The sequence below is a fragment of the Xyrauchen texanus genome, chromosome 14 (genome assembly GCF_025860055.1).
Source record: "Xyrauchen texanus isolate HMW12.3.18 chromosome 14, RBS_HiC_50CHRs, whole genome shotgun sequence".
Lineage (NCBI taxonomy): Eukaryota > Metazoa > Chordata > Actinopteri > Cypriniformes > Catostomidae > Xyrauchen > Xyrauchen texanus.
The window spans coordinates 2,964,355-2,983,999 of NC_068289.1; the positions used below are offsets into that span (position 1 = coordinate 2,964,355).

Below are 19,645 nucleotides of genomic sequence, written 5' to 3' on the forward strand. Positions count from 1 at the left end.
TCTAGTTAAAAGAATGCATCCAGTAAATGCCATTTCTCTAGAGGGCAGAGGCACCAAATCAAGATCACTAGTAGATAAAAGAGAGCTGCCTTCAGCAGCAACAAGTCCTTATTTAATACTCACTGAAATGTACAAAAATATGTAGGCATAATATGTCTAAACACTGGACATAAATGAGTTTATCACTAATGCAAAAGCTATAAGGATATATCAGTATATTCTATTGATGATGAAAAATAATTGGAACTAGATTTGCAGTTGCATTATGGTCCTCAAAACAAGGGTGGGGTTGTTTACTAAAGGCTCTGTCTATATCAGAAATCTCAAACCAATGTCTGAAATGGAATCCCTGTTTTTCTGAAGATGCTTACATGATTTGTACCACATGTCTTTCTCTTTGTATTCAGACTGCATATTTTGAAGGACCATTTCACATACTCCCTTTACATCAACATTTGTCGCTCTCTCTTTGAGAAGGACAAACTACTCTTCTCCTTCTGCCTCAATGTCAACCTGCTCAAACACAACAAACTTGTGAGTTACTTACTCCACTCTCAGCACACAGCTTTGATTCATTGGGACAATATGCTCAAGACAGAAAAGACTACTTCAGCTGATAAATAACAGAATAGTGAGAACGCACAAGGCATCTTAAGGTTAATTACCTATTTGTATGCTCATCACATTTTTCAGTCTGACAATGTAGATGTCTTCACTGTTTCAAACAATCCTGCAAAATTCCTTCACATAAAAACACTTGAAAGTTTCATTGAGATATGATCTATTATCTTTATAGTGGCTCACTATGCCTGTGCTCTTACTTTTGTCTCAAGTGTCTATCATCAGTTTAGTGTGATGTCAGTAATTCTGTCAGCTCCTGGTGTGGGGGCAATGTACCAGTATATTTATTTTCATAGTAACTGCAGCTTTATCTAAAAGTGACTTTAGGACTCATTTACTGTTGCTCAGCTCTGCTCTGCAAAGCTGTTGAAAAACAAGTCCTGTCTCATTGTTTTTATAAAGTGAAGGAGAATTTTCAAGGTAGTTATAACTTATTTAGAAGAATGAGGTTATGCATGGATGACTTTCTCTTAAAAAAGTAACTTAATTCAGAAAGAAAACTTTAATTTCTCTTCCATTCTTTTCCAGGTGGATGAGAAGCAATGGCGTTTTCTCCTCACAGGTGGAGTAGGTCTGGATAACCCTCATTCAAATCCTTGTGCCTGGTTGCCAAAAAAATCCTGGGACGAGATCTGTCGATTGGACGAGATAGAGTGCTTTAAAGGCCTGCGGAAAGACCTGGCCCGTCTCCGGGAGGGCTGGAAAGAGGTCTATGATAGCAAGGTGCCATCGAGATTAAACACACACTATTTCTTTCTTGCTCAGTGGTGTGACATGAACAGAAAGAGTTTGAAAATAACAGCAGATCTTTCATTTTATGGTTTGTGTGTGTTCTGCAGGACCCTCATCATACTCCTTTCCCTTCAGAGTGGCAGGAGAAACTAGGACAGTTCCAAAGGATGCTGGTTATAAGATGCTTACGGCCAGATAAGGTAATGCTCATGTTTAACATGATTCTTTTTTTCAAACTCTTTTTTTTTTTTTTTTAGCTTTAATGCATCTTCATTTTGAATAGATAGTTAAACTATCTGGAACAGTGGCTTGATGTTGTAGCATACATGTTATAACCATTTATAGATCAAAAAGACTATAATGCTGTATAGTAGGGGTCTAAAACTGCATTGATACTTCGCACCACTCTTGCAACAGATGAAGACAGTCTTGTATTCTTCAAATTTGACTTTTTTTTTTTGTCCCTTTGAATGTAAAACGACATAGATTTTATTTATTTATTTAGTGGCAATTTTTCAATTACATTATAAATTGTCCCTCCAGTTGCCCTTGTGTCTTCAGCATTTTGTGAAAATACATTTGAATAGTTCCAAAATAATCGAATCACGAATTTCAGGTTTCATGATGTATCGCAATAAAACGGTAAAAAATCTGAGCAAATATTTACACCCCTAATATATAGTAGAAATTCACACATTTTTACTTATTTTCCAGAAATGTATTTGTTTCAGGTTGTTCCCATGGTACAAGAGTTTGTGTCAAACAACATGGGGCAGCAGTTTATTGAGGTGCCACCCTTTAATCTGGCCGCAGCATTTGCGGACAGTCACTGCTGCGCTGCGCTCATTTTTATCTTGTCCCCAGGATCAGACCCCATGGCAGCGCTGCTCAAGTTTGGCGAGGAGCAGGTACAAACAATTAAGCACTTTAAATCTCCACTGATTCAGATATTCACTCAGGATATTAGGTTATGGATTTAATTCATCTTGATTTCCAAAATAATAGCTCTTTCTAAAGCTTCATGAGTTTAAACAGAAAGTATTTTTATAGTTAGATTAAAGGCCCCGATATACTTAACTCGAAATAGAAAAACGAACGGGTGTGACGTAATTTAGAACAAAATCTGGCCAAAAAAGAAGGTGCTTTTGCTTTTGTATCGGTGGTTTGTAACAGTTCGCCTGGGCAAACTTTTAGGAAAATGTCTTACCAGCTGCTAAACACCTTCTCACTTCCATTGGTCCACGTCATTGGTAGGTGTGACCTAGTGCACAGCTAGTATAATAATATTATTTTTTTTTTTAGACAAATATCACATTTGTATGAAGTGTATCGTACAACTTCTTTTACGGACCTCGTGTGAATTCTACTCATAGAATAAGGCATAAAGTCATTGATAACACATTTTAAAGTCACATTAGTTAAGGTTTTACTGACTGTCTTCATATTTAAATGTACTTCTAATCACCTCCCACAGCGGAGAGGAGGGTGTCTGAATGTTCGCAAAAAGTATACCATTGCTCAGATGTTTAGAAATTCTTTTACCTCTAAAGGAAGAACGAAGAAGAACTTTTCTGGAAGTATATTGGGGCCTTAAAGATGCATTTAGGACATTTTTGCTCATGTTGTCTTAGACTTACACTGGCATCTAGGGGCATGAATGCAGCATCATTCAAACCTAATAGTTTTCAGGTAAAGATCCCCTTGTAGAAAATCACTATTCACAGTCAGCCATGATTAATTTAATCCACAAGTGAAATTATTCTATAACTAGGCTGTTACTGAGGTTGAGCGAGTAGTAGTCGGCTAGTCATGTGGTCCTAACATGGTAGCCCCCATGAGGGGACCCTCTCCATGTAGAATAAAACAGCTTTTATAAGGTTATTGATATGACTGGAGCCTTTATATCAAATATGTCATCATGATAATATATGTATGTTTACATATATATACAAGAGTAACACATTTACTACCGGTAAGTGCCCCTTTAATTTTTTTGCATCTTTTGCAAAGGTTTTTGGACATAATAATGAAACTTAAAGCAAGCTGTTTTGGTTTAGGTGTGATGAGTGGCCACTCATTCATTTCATGTTTATCTTAATAACATGCTCTGTTATTATTTACACACTCTGTCTGGGTTATTGCTCAGGGCTTCACAGGAAACAGGCTTAGCTCTCTGTCTCTGGGCCAGGGTCAGGGCCCTATTGCCATGAACATGATTGAGATTGGTGTGAAGGAGGGAACCTGGGTGGTTCTACAAAATTGCCACCTGGCCACCTCTTGGATGTCCACCCTTGAGCGTGTCTGTGAGGTAATTTACAAAGACTTGATCATCAAAACGTGATGGAGCATGATGGTGCCCGTTCATAGCATTATTTTCACCCCTCTTGCTAATTTGTTAATGCATTTGGAATGTCATTTTTGATGTACCCTAAAAATTAGCTACACTACACTATTGTCATTAAGAATGCATTATTCTGTGCTATTTTTGCTATTGTTAACATTTTGAGTGTTTATATTGTACTGATAGTGTACAATGTATGCATGTGTACAATATACACAATGTATTCTGCCCTGCAAAGACAAAAGAATGTAATTATACTGAGTTCACTGAGTACATTGAGTTATAACTGAAATCATATTTGGCTATTATACTCCGATTCAGAGAAATGGAGTGAGACTATTTTGTGTCACATTTGGCTAGACAATCAAAATAAATTTGAAGCTATTTTTCTCAGTTTCATTGTTGGTAAACTTACTGCATTTTTACTTTGTAGGGCAGTATACAAACATAAACGCATTTGTTCTAGGTGTACTAATATACACAGTATAGCTCCTTGGCAGTAGGATGAATTATTGGTGAAGGATTTTGAATTCTTATAATCATGGAAACATCTTTTAAATGTCTTGAATGTTCTGTGCTTGAAGTCAGTGTTTACAACTTTTGTGCCCATCATATCTTATATGCAGGACTTGCAAATGGAACTATTTTATTAGTATTTGGTTTGCTTTTAGTGTACCATTGAACATACTCTGAAGCAGCACTTTGACTTTCCCCAGGAGCTGAACCCAGATACCACTCACCCAGACTTCCGTTTGTGGCTGACTAGTTACCCCTCGCCCAACTTTCCTGTGGCTGTACTGCAAAACGGAGTCAAAATGACCAATGAAGCCCCCAAGGGGCTGCGCTCCAACATCATCCGCTCCTTCAACATGGACCCCATATCCGACCCTGAGTTCTTTGAAAGCAGCTCAAAGCCGGTAGGCAAGGGAATCATTTTAAGGGGCTCTCACAACTTTGCACATCATTTAATATTCTTAATGGTCATATTTTGATGTCTACTCCTTGATAATCAAAACTGCCTATTAATTATTTGATATGCAGTGTTGTTCAAGAGTCCAGATTAAAAATCTGGGATTGAAAATCTAATTCACACCTGAAAATAAACAGGTGCTAGGACAATGTGAAACAAAGGAATGTTATGATGTTAAAAAGAAAGAAGAAATAAATTGTGCACTATTTTTGGTCACTAATAAAAAAAAAGAAAAATTGTGATGTTACATTCTGAAATCATGCTGTGAAGTTTTGCAGAAACGTTGGGAGTCCATGCCAAGTTAAGTGCATGCTGTCATTAAAGGCACATTTCACCCAAAAATATAATTTCTCTCATCATTTACTCACCCTCATGTCAGCCAAGATGAGTGTGAACACGAACAAAGATTTTTAATAGGATATCTCAGCTCTGTAGGTCCATACAATGCATGGGAATGGAGATCAGCATTTTAAAGCTCCAAAAAGCACAGACAGTGATAGTAAAAGTAAACCAGAAGACTCCAGTGGTTAAATGAATGTCTTCCAAAGCGATACGATTGCTTTGGGAGAGAAACAGATCAATATTTAAGTTGTTTTCTCTATAATTGTTTACTTCTGGTCTCTCTCCAATGCACGTTCATGAGCTTTAAAATGCTGATAACCATTCACTTGCAGTTTATGGACCTACAGAGCTGAAATGTTCTTTGTATATATAATCTTTGTGTTCTGCAGAAGAAAGAAAGTCATACACATCTAGGATGGCATGAGGGCGAGTAAAATATTTTTTCTTTTTGGGTGAAATGTCCCTTTAAATCAAAAGGGCGAAATACCTAATACTGAGATATTCCCAAAATGTGTTAACTTTTCAATAAAACTTTTCACTCAAATTGTTATGCTGATAATATAATTTGGTGAGAAATAAATAAATAAATAAATATAATTCAAAATATAAGTTTTTCACCAGAGGTCTTTTTAACAAATCTATATGTAAAACCGTAATCTGTGTGTGTTTCAGGCTGTCTTTAAGAAGCTGTTGTTTAGCCTGTGCTTCTTCCATGCGTTGGCCCAGGAGAGGAGGAAATTTGGCCCTCTTGGGTGGAACATCCCATATGAGTTCAATGAGACAGACCTGCGCATCTCTGTCCAGCAGCTACACATGTTCTTGGACCAGTATGAGGTGAGTTCACACGTGTTCCTGTCTCATTCACACACAAACTAATTTCTCAAAAACTAATACTTTCACACACTTTTTTCACGTTTCCCTCTTTCTTTCATGCTTTCCAGTCTGCCCCTTAAACCCCCCCAAGAGTGCTCTTGACATTTTCCCAACTTCAGAGAAGCATTCCTCATACTTCCCTTACGCCTTTCAAAACAAGCAGTCTGCATAAACTGATCAAGAGCCTCTCTGAATGCTCTGACATTTCTCTAGTGATATGGAGTGCCACCCACTGCATTAGCAAGGAAAATTTCAACAGGAAATGTCACAATCCTGCCACCCCTCTGTCCATCTTTTCATATCTCCCCTAAAGATTGTTATATTGAACCCACCAGGGTCTTTGTTTAGCAGCCATGCTTTTAAAACCCATAAAAGGGTTGTTGTTTCTTTCCACCCTTTTTAAAGTAATTTCAAAATGGGCTGAAAAAGACCCCTCGTCTGAGATGTCTGTTGGAGTCATGGTCAAAGTAGTTTCTTACATGTAGCACTATTGTAGTACCAAATAATTTTTATTTTTTTATTTAACTAAATCTAGCTTTGAGTGTCTTATTATAATTTTTTTGCTAAATATCAGTGATAAATAGTAGGTATATCGTATATATACACCTATATATCGGAACCATATTAGTTGTTGGCATAATTTTAAGTAGTACAGCCATAATATAAAAATATTACCAACATACCATTATCAGCCAGAATTTTAATATCTGTCAATTTGTAATAAATAATATTTGTCATAGAAGTGGACTTGTTATCTGCTTCCTTTAGCCCTCTGGGGTCGACAGATGCGCCGGCACGTACTTATTACAGCGGAAACAACATAAAATTATCCGTCATTTTGGGGCATACAGATAAGTGTAAGACATCATTAGAGACTATAAAGGGTCTACTTTTATTTGTGTACTCTCACAATAACAACAAAACCTTGTGCTTTTGTAAAATAAAGAAAATATAAAGGGTGAGCTGTAAGCAGTCTCTGGGTAAACAAGCTTATATCTCAAACATGTCACAAATATGAACTGAAACTCTGCAAATACTTATCATACAAACATGAAACATATGTCTAAAGAAAGCTTCAAATGTCTACTTTTAAATAAAACAATTCAAATTTAAAACAAATATTCTCCTGCAATGTAATCTGTATGAAACCAAGCAATGTACAGTTTCTCCTGGCTCCGCTAATTATCCCTAATGTGATCACAGCTATGTGCAGAGGGCGCAATTCATACGCTAATGTTCTGAGGCGCCCCCGACTGTGCCTTAAAAACAAGTTAATTCACTTTTATGCACATTTGGAAGACAGCAAGTGAGAAAACTCCTGGATAGTGACGAAGAGTTAACATTTTTCTCAGAAGAAGTGCAGGACTCCGATGAACGTTTGTATTTTGAAGAGAGACTTGATCCAGCCGAGGATACAATTTCGGACGAGTAAGTCATTTAGTTTTCATTAACAGACATACTATTTTATATAAACATGTACATATTTTACGAGTGGGACTGTTTCCAGACTTGCCAGCCAGGATTCAGAGTATTGACATTTGAAATATGTCCTAATAGGCAAGTTTTAGTTACCTGTAAATGCTGTTTCAGCTAAAGCAGGTATTTAAATTGTATGCTGTATGACATAAATATGATATGTAATATGATATAAAAATAATATGAATGTTTAGATTATATTTTAACTAGTGTTTATGCTGCCTCATTATCATCAACAAAGCTTGTGCTTGCAAAATTGTGTCAGTTTAAATTTGTAAAATGCACTTTAAATATGCCCATATTAGAAAATCACCATCTTATAATGATTTCTGAAGGACCATGTGACACTGAAGACTGCATTAATGATGCTGAAAATTCAGCTTTGATCACAAATTGTATTTTACAATATATTCAAATAGAAAACTGTTTACAATATAACTGTTTTTACTGTATAAATGCAGTCTTGGTGAGCAGAAGAGACTTCTTTTAAATGGTAGTGTAGGTCTAAAATTAAGTTAAGTCTTTATGTAAAGAAAATGTACAGTCAGATTACTTCTTTTAACCTAAAATTTGATTTTGATCATTAAGTCTCCTCACATTCATTCTCTTTCTGTCACATTCCTCATTGATAGGCCGAGGGGAGGGTCTTTTGTCTCCTCAGGTGTGAATTACAATCAATATTCATGATAGTTCACGCCTCCTCGCATATGACCGTTCTAACAAAAGTTACAAAAGTTTTGTCTTACAAAAGTGAAATGACTTTATTGGGTTGTATGAATGAGTGATCAGGATGGTTTTCACATCATTCTGTAGCAAAAACTCTAGGCTACAAGATCCAGTTCTCAAAAGTCTTGTGGACAAATGTTTAGTATGTGTTATATGGCCTTATTTCAATTACTTAAAAATTTTGTTTTTTTAAAAACCATGCATGAACGTTATTTTCTCAAAAATACAAACATGTACACACATGTTGCACACATATTATTGTAGCCCAGTTCGTGCTGAATACAGTGTTATCAGACTTTAGCTATTAATGTGTGTTTAAGCAACTGAATAAAGCACAAATGTCAAAACATCTCCAAGGCCCAAAACACCCTCAGAACCCAGAGGGTTAAATGCAGATAATTACTGTAAGATTATTAATGAAACATTTTGCTTTGTTAGTCTGACCATCCCAGAGTTTTTCACCTACCATGTTAGGTATAGTTTAACTTTTTTTCAACTTTAGTGTTGCTCAGAAGGAAAATTTTGTAGGACTGATTTGCATAATTTAGAAACTACTCTAATGTTAGTTTAAAAACTAATATTGTTTTGTTCAGTGCAGGCTAAATATAATGTCTCTTGTTTTATGTGTCTTCTCTAGGAGATTCCATTTGATGCTCTTCGCTATATGACAGGAGAGTGTAACTATGGAGGTCGAGTCACAGACGACTGGGATCGCAGAACATTGGGCACAATCCTTTCCATCTTCTACACACCCGAGATCATTGACCTCGATTACAAATTTGACCCCAGTGGCCTGTACTACTCACCATCTGAAGGAGATGTAAGACACATCACGCTAAACTGACAAATTAGTTATATCTTCATTCTTTATAGAACATTAGCAAGACAAATCCTGGTGTTAAATGTATTAAACATATTATAAGGGTATTTGCAAAAATCGTTTATGTGGAAGATTTTAGTATTAGACATTAATAGAAGATAATAGAGACATTATTGTGGGATAAATGTTCATGTCACCCAGTTGCTGGCTATCTTATGTTTTGTAATGTGTTTTCTAAGAGAACAGCACACTATGGTCATATTATCACAGTGGGATCAGAGCAGATTACTAACCAACATCACTTCTGTAAGCACAATATTCAAGCTTTTTTATTATTTCCTCGAATAGTCTAAACCTCAACAAGTATTGACCCTTTGCTAAGCCTCATAAAGGAATTGATTATAATGCATTACTAAATTAAACAGTAATTTGATTGAAAACTGTGGAGACTGTGAATCAGAATTGAGGCAAATAGTTATCTCAGTAACTTGAAAAGAGAAATGCATCATTTGATGGCAATACACACCTGACAACATTAGTGTAAGTGAACAGAAGTGCTCATAACCTCTCATAACACACTCACTTTGATGCCGCAAACTCTTTATTTACTATCATCTTTAATAAGACCTGAATCAATGCATAAATTAATTAACGTTAAGTTATTATCTTTAGTTCAATGCTGATGTTATACATTTTCAATTGAGAATGAGGGCTGACACAGTTTAATCCATAGCATGCTCTTCTCGAGATTTATTTAAAGATTTTTAAAAAGAAAGAGGAAACTTCCTAGGAAACTCATGTCACTATTACAAGTGACCCAACAAAATGTTCAATTTTTTTTTAGCATTTCTATAAAATTCCAAAATTCCTACTCTAACACACATTACTCCCATAGACTCTCATTGGAAGAAAGCAAACACTAGTCAGATAGCATAAAAAGGCAGATGTCAGCAGTTGCTAAAATAGGATTGGTCAGAAATGCTTTTAAGGTGGGGCTTAGCTAAGGGTCAATTACTATGGGTTGAACAACTGCTGGATAATTTGGGGGAAAAAATAAATCTATAATCATCTATAGGCTTTTCTATGTCAGACTGAGAATCTGTTTTTTTCCCTGAATTAGCAGATAGAGGAGAAACATTTATTGAGTTTGAGTTATCAACCATTCAAAAATATATTTTATTGTCCAAAAACTTGTCCAGTTGTGGAGAGGTTATTTCAGACAGAATTTCTACAGTTAACATTAAAGGAAGTTCAATATGTCTTCATATAAAATTCTAAGAGGTTATCTACACTGGTTCAGAAACCATACAGAATCACAGCTTGATTCTTCTTCCACAGTCATATTTCTTTCAAAGGAGGACAGTATGCAGCTCAGCAGATCCAGATTTCTCATTCAAGACAAAACCCAAGAGAAAGCAATAACAAGTGAAAACAATGACTGTCTTTGTACAAACTCAAGTTTGAGAGCATCTGGGTGTCTGTGAGCTCATTACTGTAGGTCAGAAACCCTCCAGCATTATATGGTTTTGGGAGCTGTTTAAAATGCCTGCAGATATAATTGACTTTAGTAATCAAAACATATGTCTTTGGAGATGCAGTGGTATGCCTCTTTCTAAAAGTTCTAAAAGTATAATGAACTATAAGTTCAATAACTAAACACAGCAGGTTGCTGCCAGTGGTGACGTCTGATTTATTTGCAAGCACATGTATAATCTATGCCCAATTTTATTTGGCATTTTCTCTAGAAATCTTTTATTCATGAATGTCATTTGCATAGCCATTATTATAAATATCAACAATCTCAAGGGTAGCCTTTTTTTAAGTGCATGCCATTATTTAGTTTTGCCTTCCCTGATTGTTTCTTTTCCAGTATCACAGCTACGTTGAGTACACCAAGACACTTCCTCTAATTCCCTCACCTGAAGTCTTTGGCATGAATGCCAATGCTGATATTACTAAGGACCAAGTGGAAACCCAGCTGCTCTTTGACAGCATTCTTCTCACTGAGGTGCGCCAACACATTTTACCAGAAAGACCATGTTGGTTGACCAGCAGTTTTTGCTGGTGAACAGCATGGCTATGATGGGCTGCCAGTTCAACCAGCACTAACCATCAGATGGCCAAGCAAAATCAGCCTCAAATCAGCTTAAACCAGCATGGAAATCCATGCTGGTCTAAGCTGTTCCATTGCTGCATTGTTGAAAGTTTTACATCAAAGTAAAAAGTTGCTCTTGAACTATTATCTTGAACTATGCAATGTTTTTATTGATTTAATGATTTGAGTGAAATTTTTGATGATAGAGTCCTGGGCTCAACAATTGAACCACTTCTCTGAGCACTTTTGTCTTATCCCCATGGGGTCACCATATAAAATGAACATGCTCGATTTTCCCTCATAGTCCCGCTCTTCAGGTGGTAGTGCCACGTCCTCGGATGACATGGTGTACGAGGTGGCTGCAGATATTCTTAATAAACTTCCTCAAGACTTCGACATAGATGCTTCCATGCGCAAGTTCCCAACTAGCTACAACCAAAGCATGAACACAGTGCTGGTGCAAGAGATGGGACGATTCAACAAACTCCTGCAGACCATCCGGGATTCTTGTGCCAACATCCAAAAGGCCATCAAGGTCAGAACATTAGCTGAGGTTGAGGTTTAGCACTTCAGTCCATCATGTTTTCAAGTCCTCATTCTTTCTGGTTGGAGCACAAATTGGACTCAAAGTGGGAATTTGCAGTCTGACAGAAGCATTGCTGTCAGAATAGTAACAAGCTCAGCTGTTATTTTGAGCAAATTTCCTATCCATATGCTCATAGCATGGTCCAGTTAGCCACATTCATTTTGTTCACATTCAGTTACCAGGGCTTGGGCTGTCACGATTATAAAATTTTGCTGATGATTAATTGTCAAACAAATAATTGCAATTATGAAGATTAGTTGTCTGTTTTAGGGCTTTCCGGATTATTTGTCATATGTGTAATTCACACACCTTAATTTATTCATCATTAACTTTAGTCTTGGTCCATTTTACATTTACACGGTTGTTCTTTTTAAATTATATTTGATTATATTTAATTATACTATATTAAATTTGCAATAGTAAAATATTTTTGTCCTAAAAACTTCACTTTCACACGTTATTTTAAGGCTCTCCATGTAAACCCACAAGCCCTTGTTTCACATAAAAGAAGACCTTTAAGATTTTTAGTTTCTTCATTCTATTATCTTCACAGAAATAGTGTGAAAGTGTCTCCTCCTCTATGTCACTGCATGTCATTAACACTGTGTGCATGAACCCGTAATGAACAAGAACATCTTTTTTTATATATATATAATTGTATTATCTTCACTGAAGTCCACTGATAATTTTAGCAAAGTTTTTGCACCTAAACAGTCATAATTTAATAATATATGATCATTTTCCACCCTGACTCTGGCCTTTTGACTGAAACACTCTGTTTTGGCCTCAGCACCTCCTTAAAACTTCAACGTAAATGCACACTATTATGAGTGGCTAACATCGTGCAGCCCCTCAAATATAGCCATATATACAGTATATTTTAAATTCAATCAGAAGAGAATGAACAAGCTCCACAACATTATAAAACTACATTTCAGGGTTTACACTTAATGCACATCCAACACAATGCATCCAAATATATTAAACTGTTCATCCCAAGTACAACTGTTAAGTCGTGACATTTGAAATATTCGTGAATGAAACTTTTTACTTACGTTTTGCGATCAGTCCAAAAGAGTTTTTAACTGCCCCATGCTTAACAGTTCCTTTGCAAAGCCTAAATCATATTAAAACTGGTTCACAAGCACGGAGGACTTTGTGCTCAAACCAACAGTTGACACACGTCTTTTTAAAAGTGGCACAAGATACATGACAATGGTTAAAGACATCTGTGTAGTGCATGTTTATATACAAAAATTATTTGAAATAGTTCAGATGGGTCCCCTATGGTGTTCAGGATTAATTAGGCCACACTAGGCCTGTTTGTCCTGCTCTCTCTCTCTCTCTCTCTCTCTCTCTCTCTCTCTCTCTCTGAGTATGAATGGAGCTCCAGTGGGCGGGGCCAAGGGTGTGATGATGCAAAGTAGGCATTGATATTTTTCCGCTGTAGAGGTGGTCAGGAATTAATGAGCCCCCTAGTGGCGTAGAGAAGTCGCGGAAGTAGAAAATGAGGCGTTTTTGCAACTTGGTTTCAATAATTGCTTTTATTGCATTAAGAAGATTTGACTTCTGAAATTTGATTCGTCATAACATGTCCCTTTTAAAGCTGATGTGTGTAATTTCTGCGCCACTAGCGCCAGTGAAAGATTTGCAAAAACAAATATTATTTTCAAACAGTCTTTCCTAATATGCCCCCCATCTGCCTTTGATCAAACAAAAAGATAGATCCTGCCCCAAACTCACATCATTGGTTAAGTCAATGTTTGTTGTGTTGAGCTGGATGTGCTAGACTTCATATTTTTATTGTTCAACTTAAAGCATGTGGCAAGACCCCTGCTCTTTTCTAATTCTGTGCTGCCTGCTTTTAGAAAGTGAGGTTTAATGGCAAAGTTGCCTGCGGATTTGCAAAAAGACAAATGTAGTACTTCCAACAGAAATACATACTCAGAGGGCAGGAAATCCCTCATTACTGAATTTGTGTTCAGGTCAGGGACATGATTAATTTCTTAATTGTTTTAACAATTTATCACACTACAATAACCTTTATTCATATAATAAAATCAGGAAAGCTTCATAATGCCATGTTTCTACTCTTTGCATCATACCATCCACTACATTTATCTTTAGTTGAAAAATTTCACTGCTCATATTTTCCACACACCTTTATTGGAAGATATGCAAACTTTTAAAAATTCTATGAACATACACTTCCTGCTGAAATATATAAGGACAATTCATCCTGCCCCAGGACAAGCCATCATACTGAGCCTCCTATTCCTTTAGTGTGTCTGACAGCTCTGATCCAAGTTAGCATTGCTCATCCCGCAGGGCGAGTTCTAAAATCTGATCATAACCAAGTCTTTCATTTATGCATTGTGAACCCTAATCCTATAATCTAAATCTAAAATAATAAATTTTATATCCTAAAATAATTCCTGACTGAAGCTTGATTTCCATCCCTCATTCATCATTATTCTAATCACACATCTCTGTACCACACCAGATGCATAAGTTTAAATGCAGTCCCTTGGATGGAGATAAAGAAGATTACAAAATGACAACTTTTCATTAGACATTAAAAATGGATTCTGTTATGTAGTGTGGCAATGGCAATCAGAGAGAAGTATGACACCATTGATGAATGTACAAAAGCGTCATCCTCATTCAAATGCCCTCTTGGTGAAATATTTATTAACTATGCAGTACTACAAAAGGTTTTTTAGCATACCCTTGTAGGTAAAGCAAAGCATTGTATATTTGTCTTTGATCATATCGTATCTTTAAGGCGCCAAAAGACCCAGGACCTAGAAAAATTGTTGCATAATGAATATAAATTGATCATACATATATCTATTTATTATAGACATTAAAGATTTGTGAATGTGTGTTTGTGTATCCACTGTCATAGGGTCTGGTGGTTATGTCTTCTGAGCTTGAGGAGGTAGTAAGCAGTATTTTGAAGGGTCGCATCCCTGCCATGTGGATGAAGAAGTCGTATCCCAGCCTCAAACCACTGGGAAGCTACATTAATGACTTTCTAGACAGACTCAAGTTTTTACATGTAAGCTCTGAAGTCATAAAGCATATTTATGTTACTGTGTCACTGTGTTTGTATTAGTATGACGCTTGATGATTTCGCCATAGATTGGGCCACTTTATTTGGTAAGGAAATTGCACATTTGCAACATTTGCTTAGTCAAACAAAATCCCCAAAAGTTAGAATTACACACAATGTAATGCATATGAGAGAAAAACTTTTCCTTACTTAAATTTGAATGTTACATATTTGGATTCCATAATCACAATACTGTATATATTAATGGGTGGGATTTCAATTGATCAGTTTAAAACATTTACTATAAATTGGTTGTTTTCTAGTCAGTCATTGGAAAATTCAACACGGTATTCTGATTATACACTCACTGAGCACTTTTTAATAGGAACAATGTGGTCCTAATAAAGAGCCTGATATGGTCTTCTGCAGTTGTAGAAAGGCTCGACATGTTGTGCCTTCTGAGATGCTATTCTGCTCACTACAATAGTACAGAGTGGGTAACCGTAGCCTTTCTGTCAGCTTAAACCAGTCTGGCTATTCTCTGTTGACCTCTCTCACCAACAAGGCGCAGAACTGCTGCTCACTGGATGTTTTTTGTTTTGGGCCTCTTTCTGAGTGAACTCTAGAGACTGTTGTGTATGTAAATCCCAGGAAATCAGCAGTTACAGAAATACTCATACCAGCCCGCCTGGCACCAACAATCATGCCAGGATCGAATTCATTGAGATCAAAATGTTTTCCCCTTTCTGATGGTTAAGATGAACATTAACCGAAGCTCCTGACCTGCATGACCTGCTCCTGATCTGCATGATTTTATGCATTGCTTTCCTGCCACACAATTGGCTGATTAGATAATCACATGAATAAGTAGTTGTACATGTGTACCTAATGAAGTGCTCAGTGAGTGTAGCTCAAACAGAAAATTCTATTGTGCATTGAGCCATGTGAAAATCACATGAAATGCTACTGACTCACTGTCTTATTCACTGAGCTCAGATTACAGCACTACCTCTGCAAAAGACCGTACTGCAAATGTATTATATAAGTGCCCTTCCATTCAATAAAAGAAAACATGCTTTTAGACACAATTACTTTAGGGGCCTATTACATTCCAAAGATTTCTTTTGGCCTTCAAGTTATGAAATTAGAATCAGTTGTGATCACAAATAGTCCACACACACAATGCAAAGTTAGGAAGTGAAAATTGCATTTAAATGATGGAGCGTATCCTCTAAACTACAGTTTTGTGTGTGTATACAGAACACGGGGTGACTCTAGTAATTGCAATGACTGAAATAGTGATAGCCAGAGCTAATTGTTGGTGTTTTGTGCTGCAAAAAGAAACGTGCATGCTCTCACTGGACATTAATGTATGTTAAAACCATGGTTGAGTTAATTCAGTTATAGAATGAGATTTTCACTCCTGTAAACAACCAAACACTGTGCGTGAATGAGATTAAGCACTCAGAAGAGAAGTGTCATCTGTGTTTAGAGTCAATGTGTTTGTGATAATATTATGGTTCTTTTTATGTTTGTTTGTTGGTTCTGATTAGTCTTTAACATTGGTATCATCTGTGTCATCCACACAGGATTGGTACATGGATGGCATTCCTGCAGTGTTCTGGGTTTCAGGTTTCTTCTTCACTCAGGCCTTCCTCACTGGAAGTCAGCAGAATTACGCCCGAAAATACACCATTCCCATTGACCTGCTCAGCTTCGACTTTGAAGTCATGGACGACAAGGAGTACACAATCTCCCCAGAGGATGGTGAGACAAAGAGGGTGGGAGAAAAGAAAGAACGAGTTAACAAGTATGAAATGTAAAATATACGAAAGGGAAATGGATAACAAGAGCCAAATGGAAAGAGCAATACACAGTTTCATTAACCCCTTGCCGTGGATGAGTGCCATCAATCAGAGTCAACATTACAGTGCTGTGACATCAGACCCCTGCTGCTCTTTCATCAGTGCATGATGAGCATCTCTCCAGAGGGAACCCATTTATCTGAGGCCATCACACACTGCATGTGGCACTGTTTATGTGTGTGTTTGCGTTTTAGTAGATACTTGGTGTTGGTCTACTCACTTTTTTGTAGAGTTCATTCAGAGTGTATATTATGGGGAGAGTTTTTAGTTATTGCATGTCTGTATGTATATCTTGATTAATCTTCATTTTTGGGACCCTCGAACATGTGCACAGGCTTGAAGTGAGATTATGGATTCTGGATTTGCAAACAAAGACCAGATACATACTGTACTTTACTCGAGTGCTTGGCCATCCCATTGCCAATGCACAGTCTGGTTGAACATACTTTACGTGCATTCTTGCGTTACTGACCCCGTTTTCACGCACTTAAGAAAATTGTTTATTCCAGGGTTTTTGCAAATGAGGATGTAATTTTCCTTACCCCATTTAAGAAATTAAGAGAAAGTGTTTTAACACTCCTGGATTTCTCAAAGATAAATGTGGCCATGTAAACACATAAGCTGTGTTTGTGCAAGTGCTCATGTGCATGTGTGGAACAGACCGGATAACTAACATCATAGGATGGAGCCATACAACATGTCAACGTAGTGGAAAGAATTAAAATATTTTTGAGAGTACAGTGGGAAAAGGAAAAAAACACATCCACTATAAACTATAGCCATTTATACACACCTATTTAAAATATCGACTACTGTCACTCACTTCTGTGTAAATGCACTGAAATACATTGGGGGAATCCCAGAGTTTGAAGTCAAAGGGAAACCCCACTTTTGCAGTGTAGTTCCTCTGCAGCTTATAATAGATAGTTAAGGAAGCAAACACAGCAACACCTCTGGATTATCTGGGAATAAATCTAAGAAACAGAATAAACTAATAAGTCTTTCTCGGATCCCATATTTGTTATTTACACAAGCATCATGAGGAAATGACATTGCTGTGGATAAAGCTGCTTTCTAACCAAGCCACATGTACATGGTCGTAAAGAGAAAGCCAATCACACAGTGCGTGTAAATGCATATGCCAGTCTTTAGCAGCTTTATTGCAATAAACTGCTTTCTGTTGTCTGTGTAAAGGGGCTCTCTGTGGCGATAACAAACCTCAGCACTCAAGAAGGCAAAAGAGTTATTTTAAAACATTTTTGCCATGAAACTTTGAGGCTATTATTCAGGTATGTTGCTATAAATATATTAACTTTAACTTACTTGCTCGGCAATATTCTCTTTAAGCTGTTGCTGCGCTATTAGTTATTGATTTGAAAGACAAAAATCCCCCTAGAAGTGGACAGTTAACACTGTCTGCAATTCTGCCCCTTGTGGCAACGCTGAGAATGCAATGTGTACTTGCGTTGTGTTATGAACTTTGCTCTGACACATTTTGGAACCCAACAGTGCATTTAATTGAGCTTGTGTTACAATAGAAGCCTTTATTTTTGTCACACATTTTATATTGGCACATATACAGTGAAATAATTTTTTTTGCATATCTCAGCTAAGCTGGGGTCATGAACATACACTTGTTGAGCCACACCAATGATGGCAGAGTTGCCATGCAAGGCACTAGCCTGCCATTGGGAGCAACTTGGGGTTCAGTGTCTTGCCCAAGGACACTTCGGCATGTGGAGTCAAGTGGGCCGGGAATCGAGAGGCCGACCCGCTCTACCACCTGAGCCATAGCCGTACAAACTCACATAAACAGCTGGCTAGATACTGTTTAGTATCAGCTATTACTTGGTATCGCAGTGTGTGGACACATTTTTATTTGTATCCTTGATATGAATGATTGGATACTGACATTTGCGACCTGCAAGTTTTCTGTAAACATATTTATCTGAACTAATGGCCTTTTGTGTTACTTTCAATGTAAGAGTGGATGTATTTAAATATTTAAAATGTGTGTGTGTGTGTGTGTGTGTGTGTATGCTATTATCAGGCGTTTACATCCGTGGCCTTTACTTGGATGGTGCCCGCTGGGATCGGAGGACAAAACGACTGGCCGAATCTTTCCCCAAAATCCTGCATGACACCATGCCTGCGGTATGAGAATTTCCTTACTTGGCTTCACTTTGTATCACAATGATTGCATAATTTTACAAAAAATACAGCTGTATTAACTGATTTAACCTTCAGCTACATATTATAATATTTCAATGAGGCTGATGGCAGCCTCTCATGTGGGTACTTTTTTTATACAGAGAGATTAAATTCACAGGAATGTCACTCCAGTGGAATTACATTTTTTCAATCAGAGTAAAATGTATAAAACCCTCAAATACCGGCAGGTTTCAATACAGTTAAAAAAAGATTTGCCTGCAGGGTTATTACTATTACAGTAACTATAGAAACAAGAAGCAATTCTGATAGAAACTATGACATTTTCTCATTTTACAGCAGCAGGGCATATGTAGCCATGCACAAAATATGAACCAGCTAATCATAATGTTAAATTACAATGTTGAGCAGCATCCACACTTTCAGGTCCTTATCTTTCGTCTTCAAATTAGTCCAGTTGTTAAAGAATGAGATTATTGGGGCCTGGGTATCTCAGCGAGTATTGACGCTGACTATCACCCCTGGAGTCACGAGTTTGAATCCAGGGTGTGCTGAGAGACTCCAACCAGGAGCAACCAAATTGTCCCGGATGCTAGGAAGGGTAGAGTCACATGGGGTAACCTCCTTGTGGTCACGATTAGTGGTTCTCGCTCTCAATGGGGCACGTGGTAAATTGTGCGTGGATTGTGGAGAGTAGCATGAGCCTCCACATGCTGTGAGTCTCTGTGGTGTCATGCACACTTCCTTATCGTGGCGCAATTTTGTGGTCAGTTCTGCATAACGCGGCTCATTTTAGCTTATCGTGGCCCATTCGGACCGTTTTGTTGCCAACCCACTGACCCGCTCGGTTCTCCCAATGGCCAGTCTGCCCCTGAACGGCCTCAAAGCGTGTCGACCCACCGGGAAAATGCCCGGTATGCCAGATTACAGTCCAGCCCTGGACTCCCGGATTGAGGTGAGTAACTGCAACACCA

General features: G+C 37.4%; 1 protein-coding gene across 1 annotated transcript in view; it reads left to right on the forward strand.

Annotated features, from left to right (window-relative positions):
* dnah7 (dynein, axonemal, heavy chain 7) overlaps positions 1-19,645 on the forward strand; it is a 111,663-nt gene that overhangs the window by 90,100 nt on the left and 1,918 nt on the right. Inside the window, exons 52-64 of the mRNA XM_052142623.1 lie at positions 408-534; positions 1,150-1,344; positions 1,461-1,553; positions 2,085-2,261; positions 3,500-3,661; positions 4,411-4,611; positions 5,679-5,840; positions 8,719-8,901; positions 10,772-10,909; positions 11,301-11,531; positions 14,491-14,643; positions 16,227-16,404; positions 18,553-18,656. Coding sequence (XP_051998583.1) covers positions 408-534; positions 1,150-1,344; positions 1,461-1,553; positions 2,085-2,261; positions 3,500-3,661; positions 4,411-4,611; positions 5,679-5,840; positions 8,719-8,901; positions 10,772-10,909; positions 11,301-11,531; positions 14,491-14,643; positions 16,227-16,404; positions 18,553-18,656 — 2,104 coding nt within the window. The remainder of the gene's footprint in view (positions 1-407; positions 535-1,149; positions 1,345-1,460; positions 1,554-2,084; positions 2,262-3,499; positions 3,662-4,410; positions 4,612-5,678; positions 5,841-8,718; positions 8,902-10,771; positions 10,910-11,300; positions 11,532-14,490; positions 14,644-16,226; positions 16,405-18,552; positions 18,657-19,645) is intronic.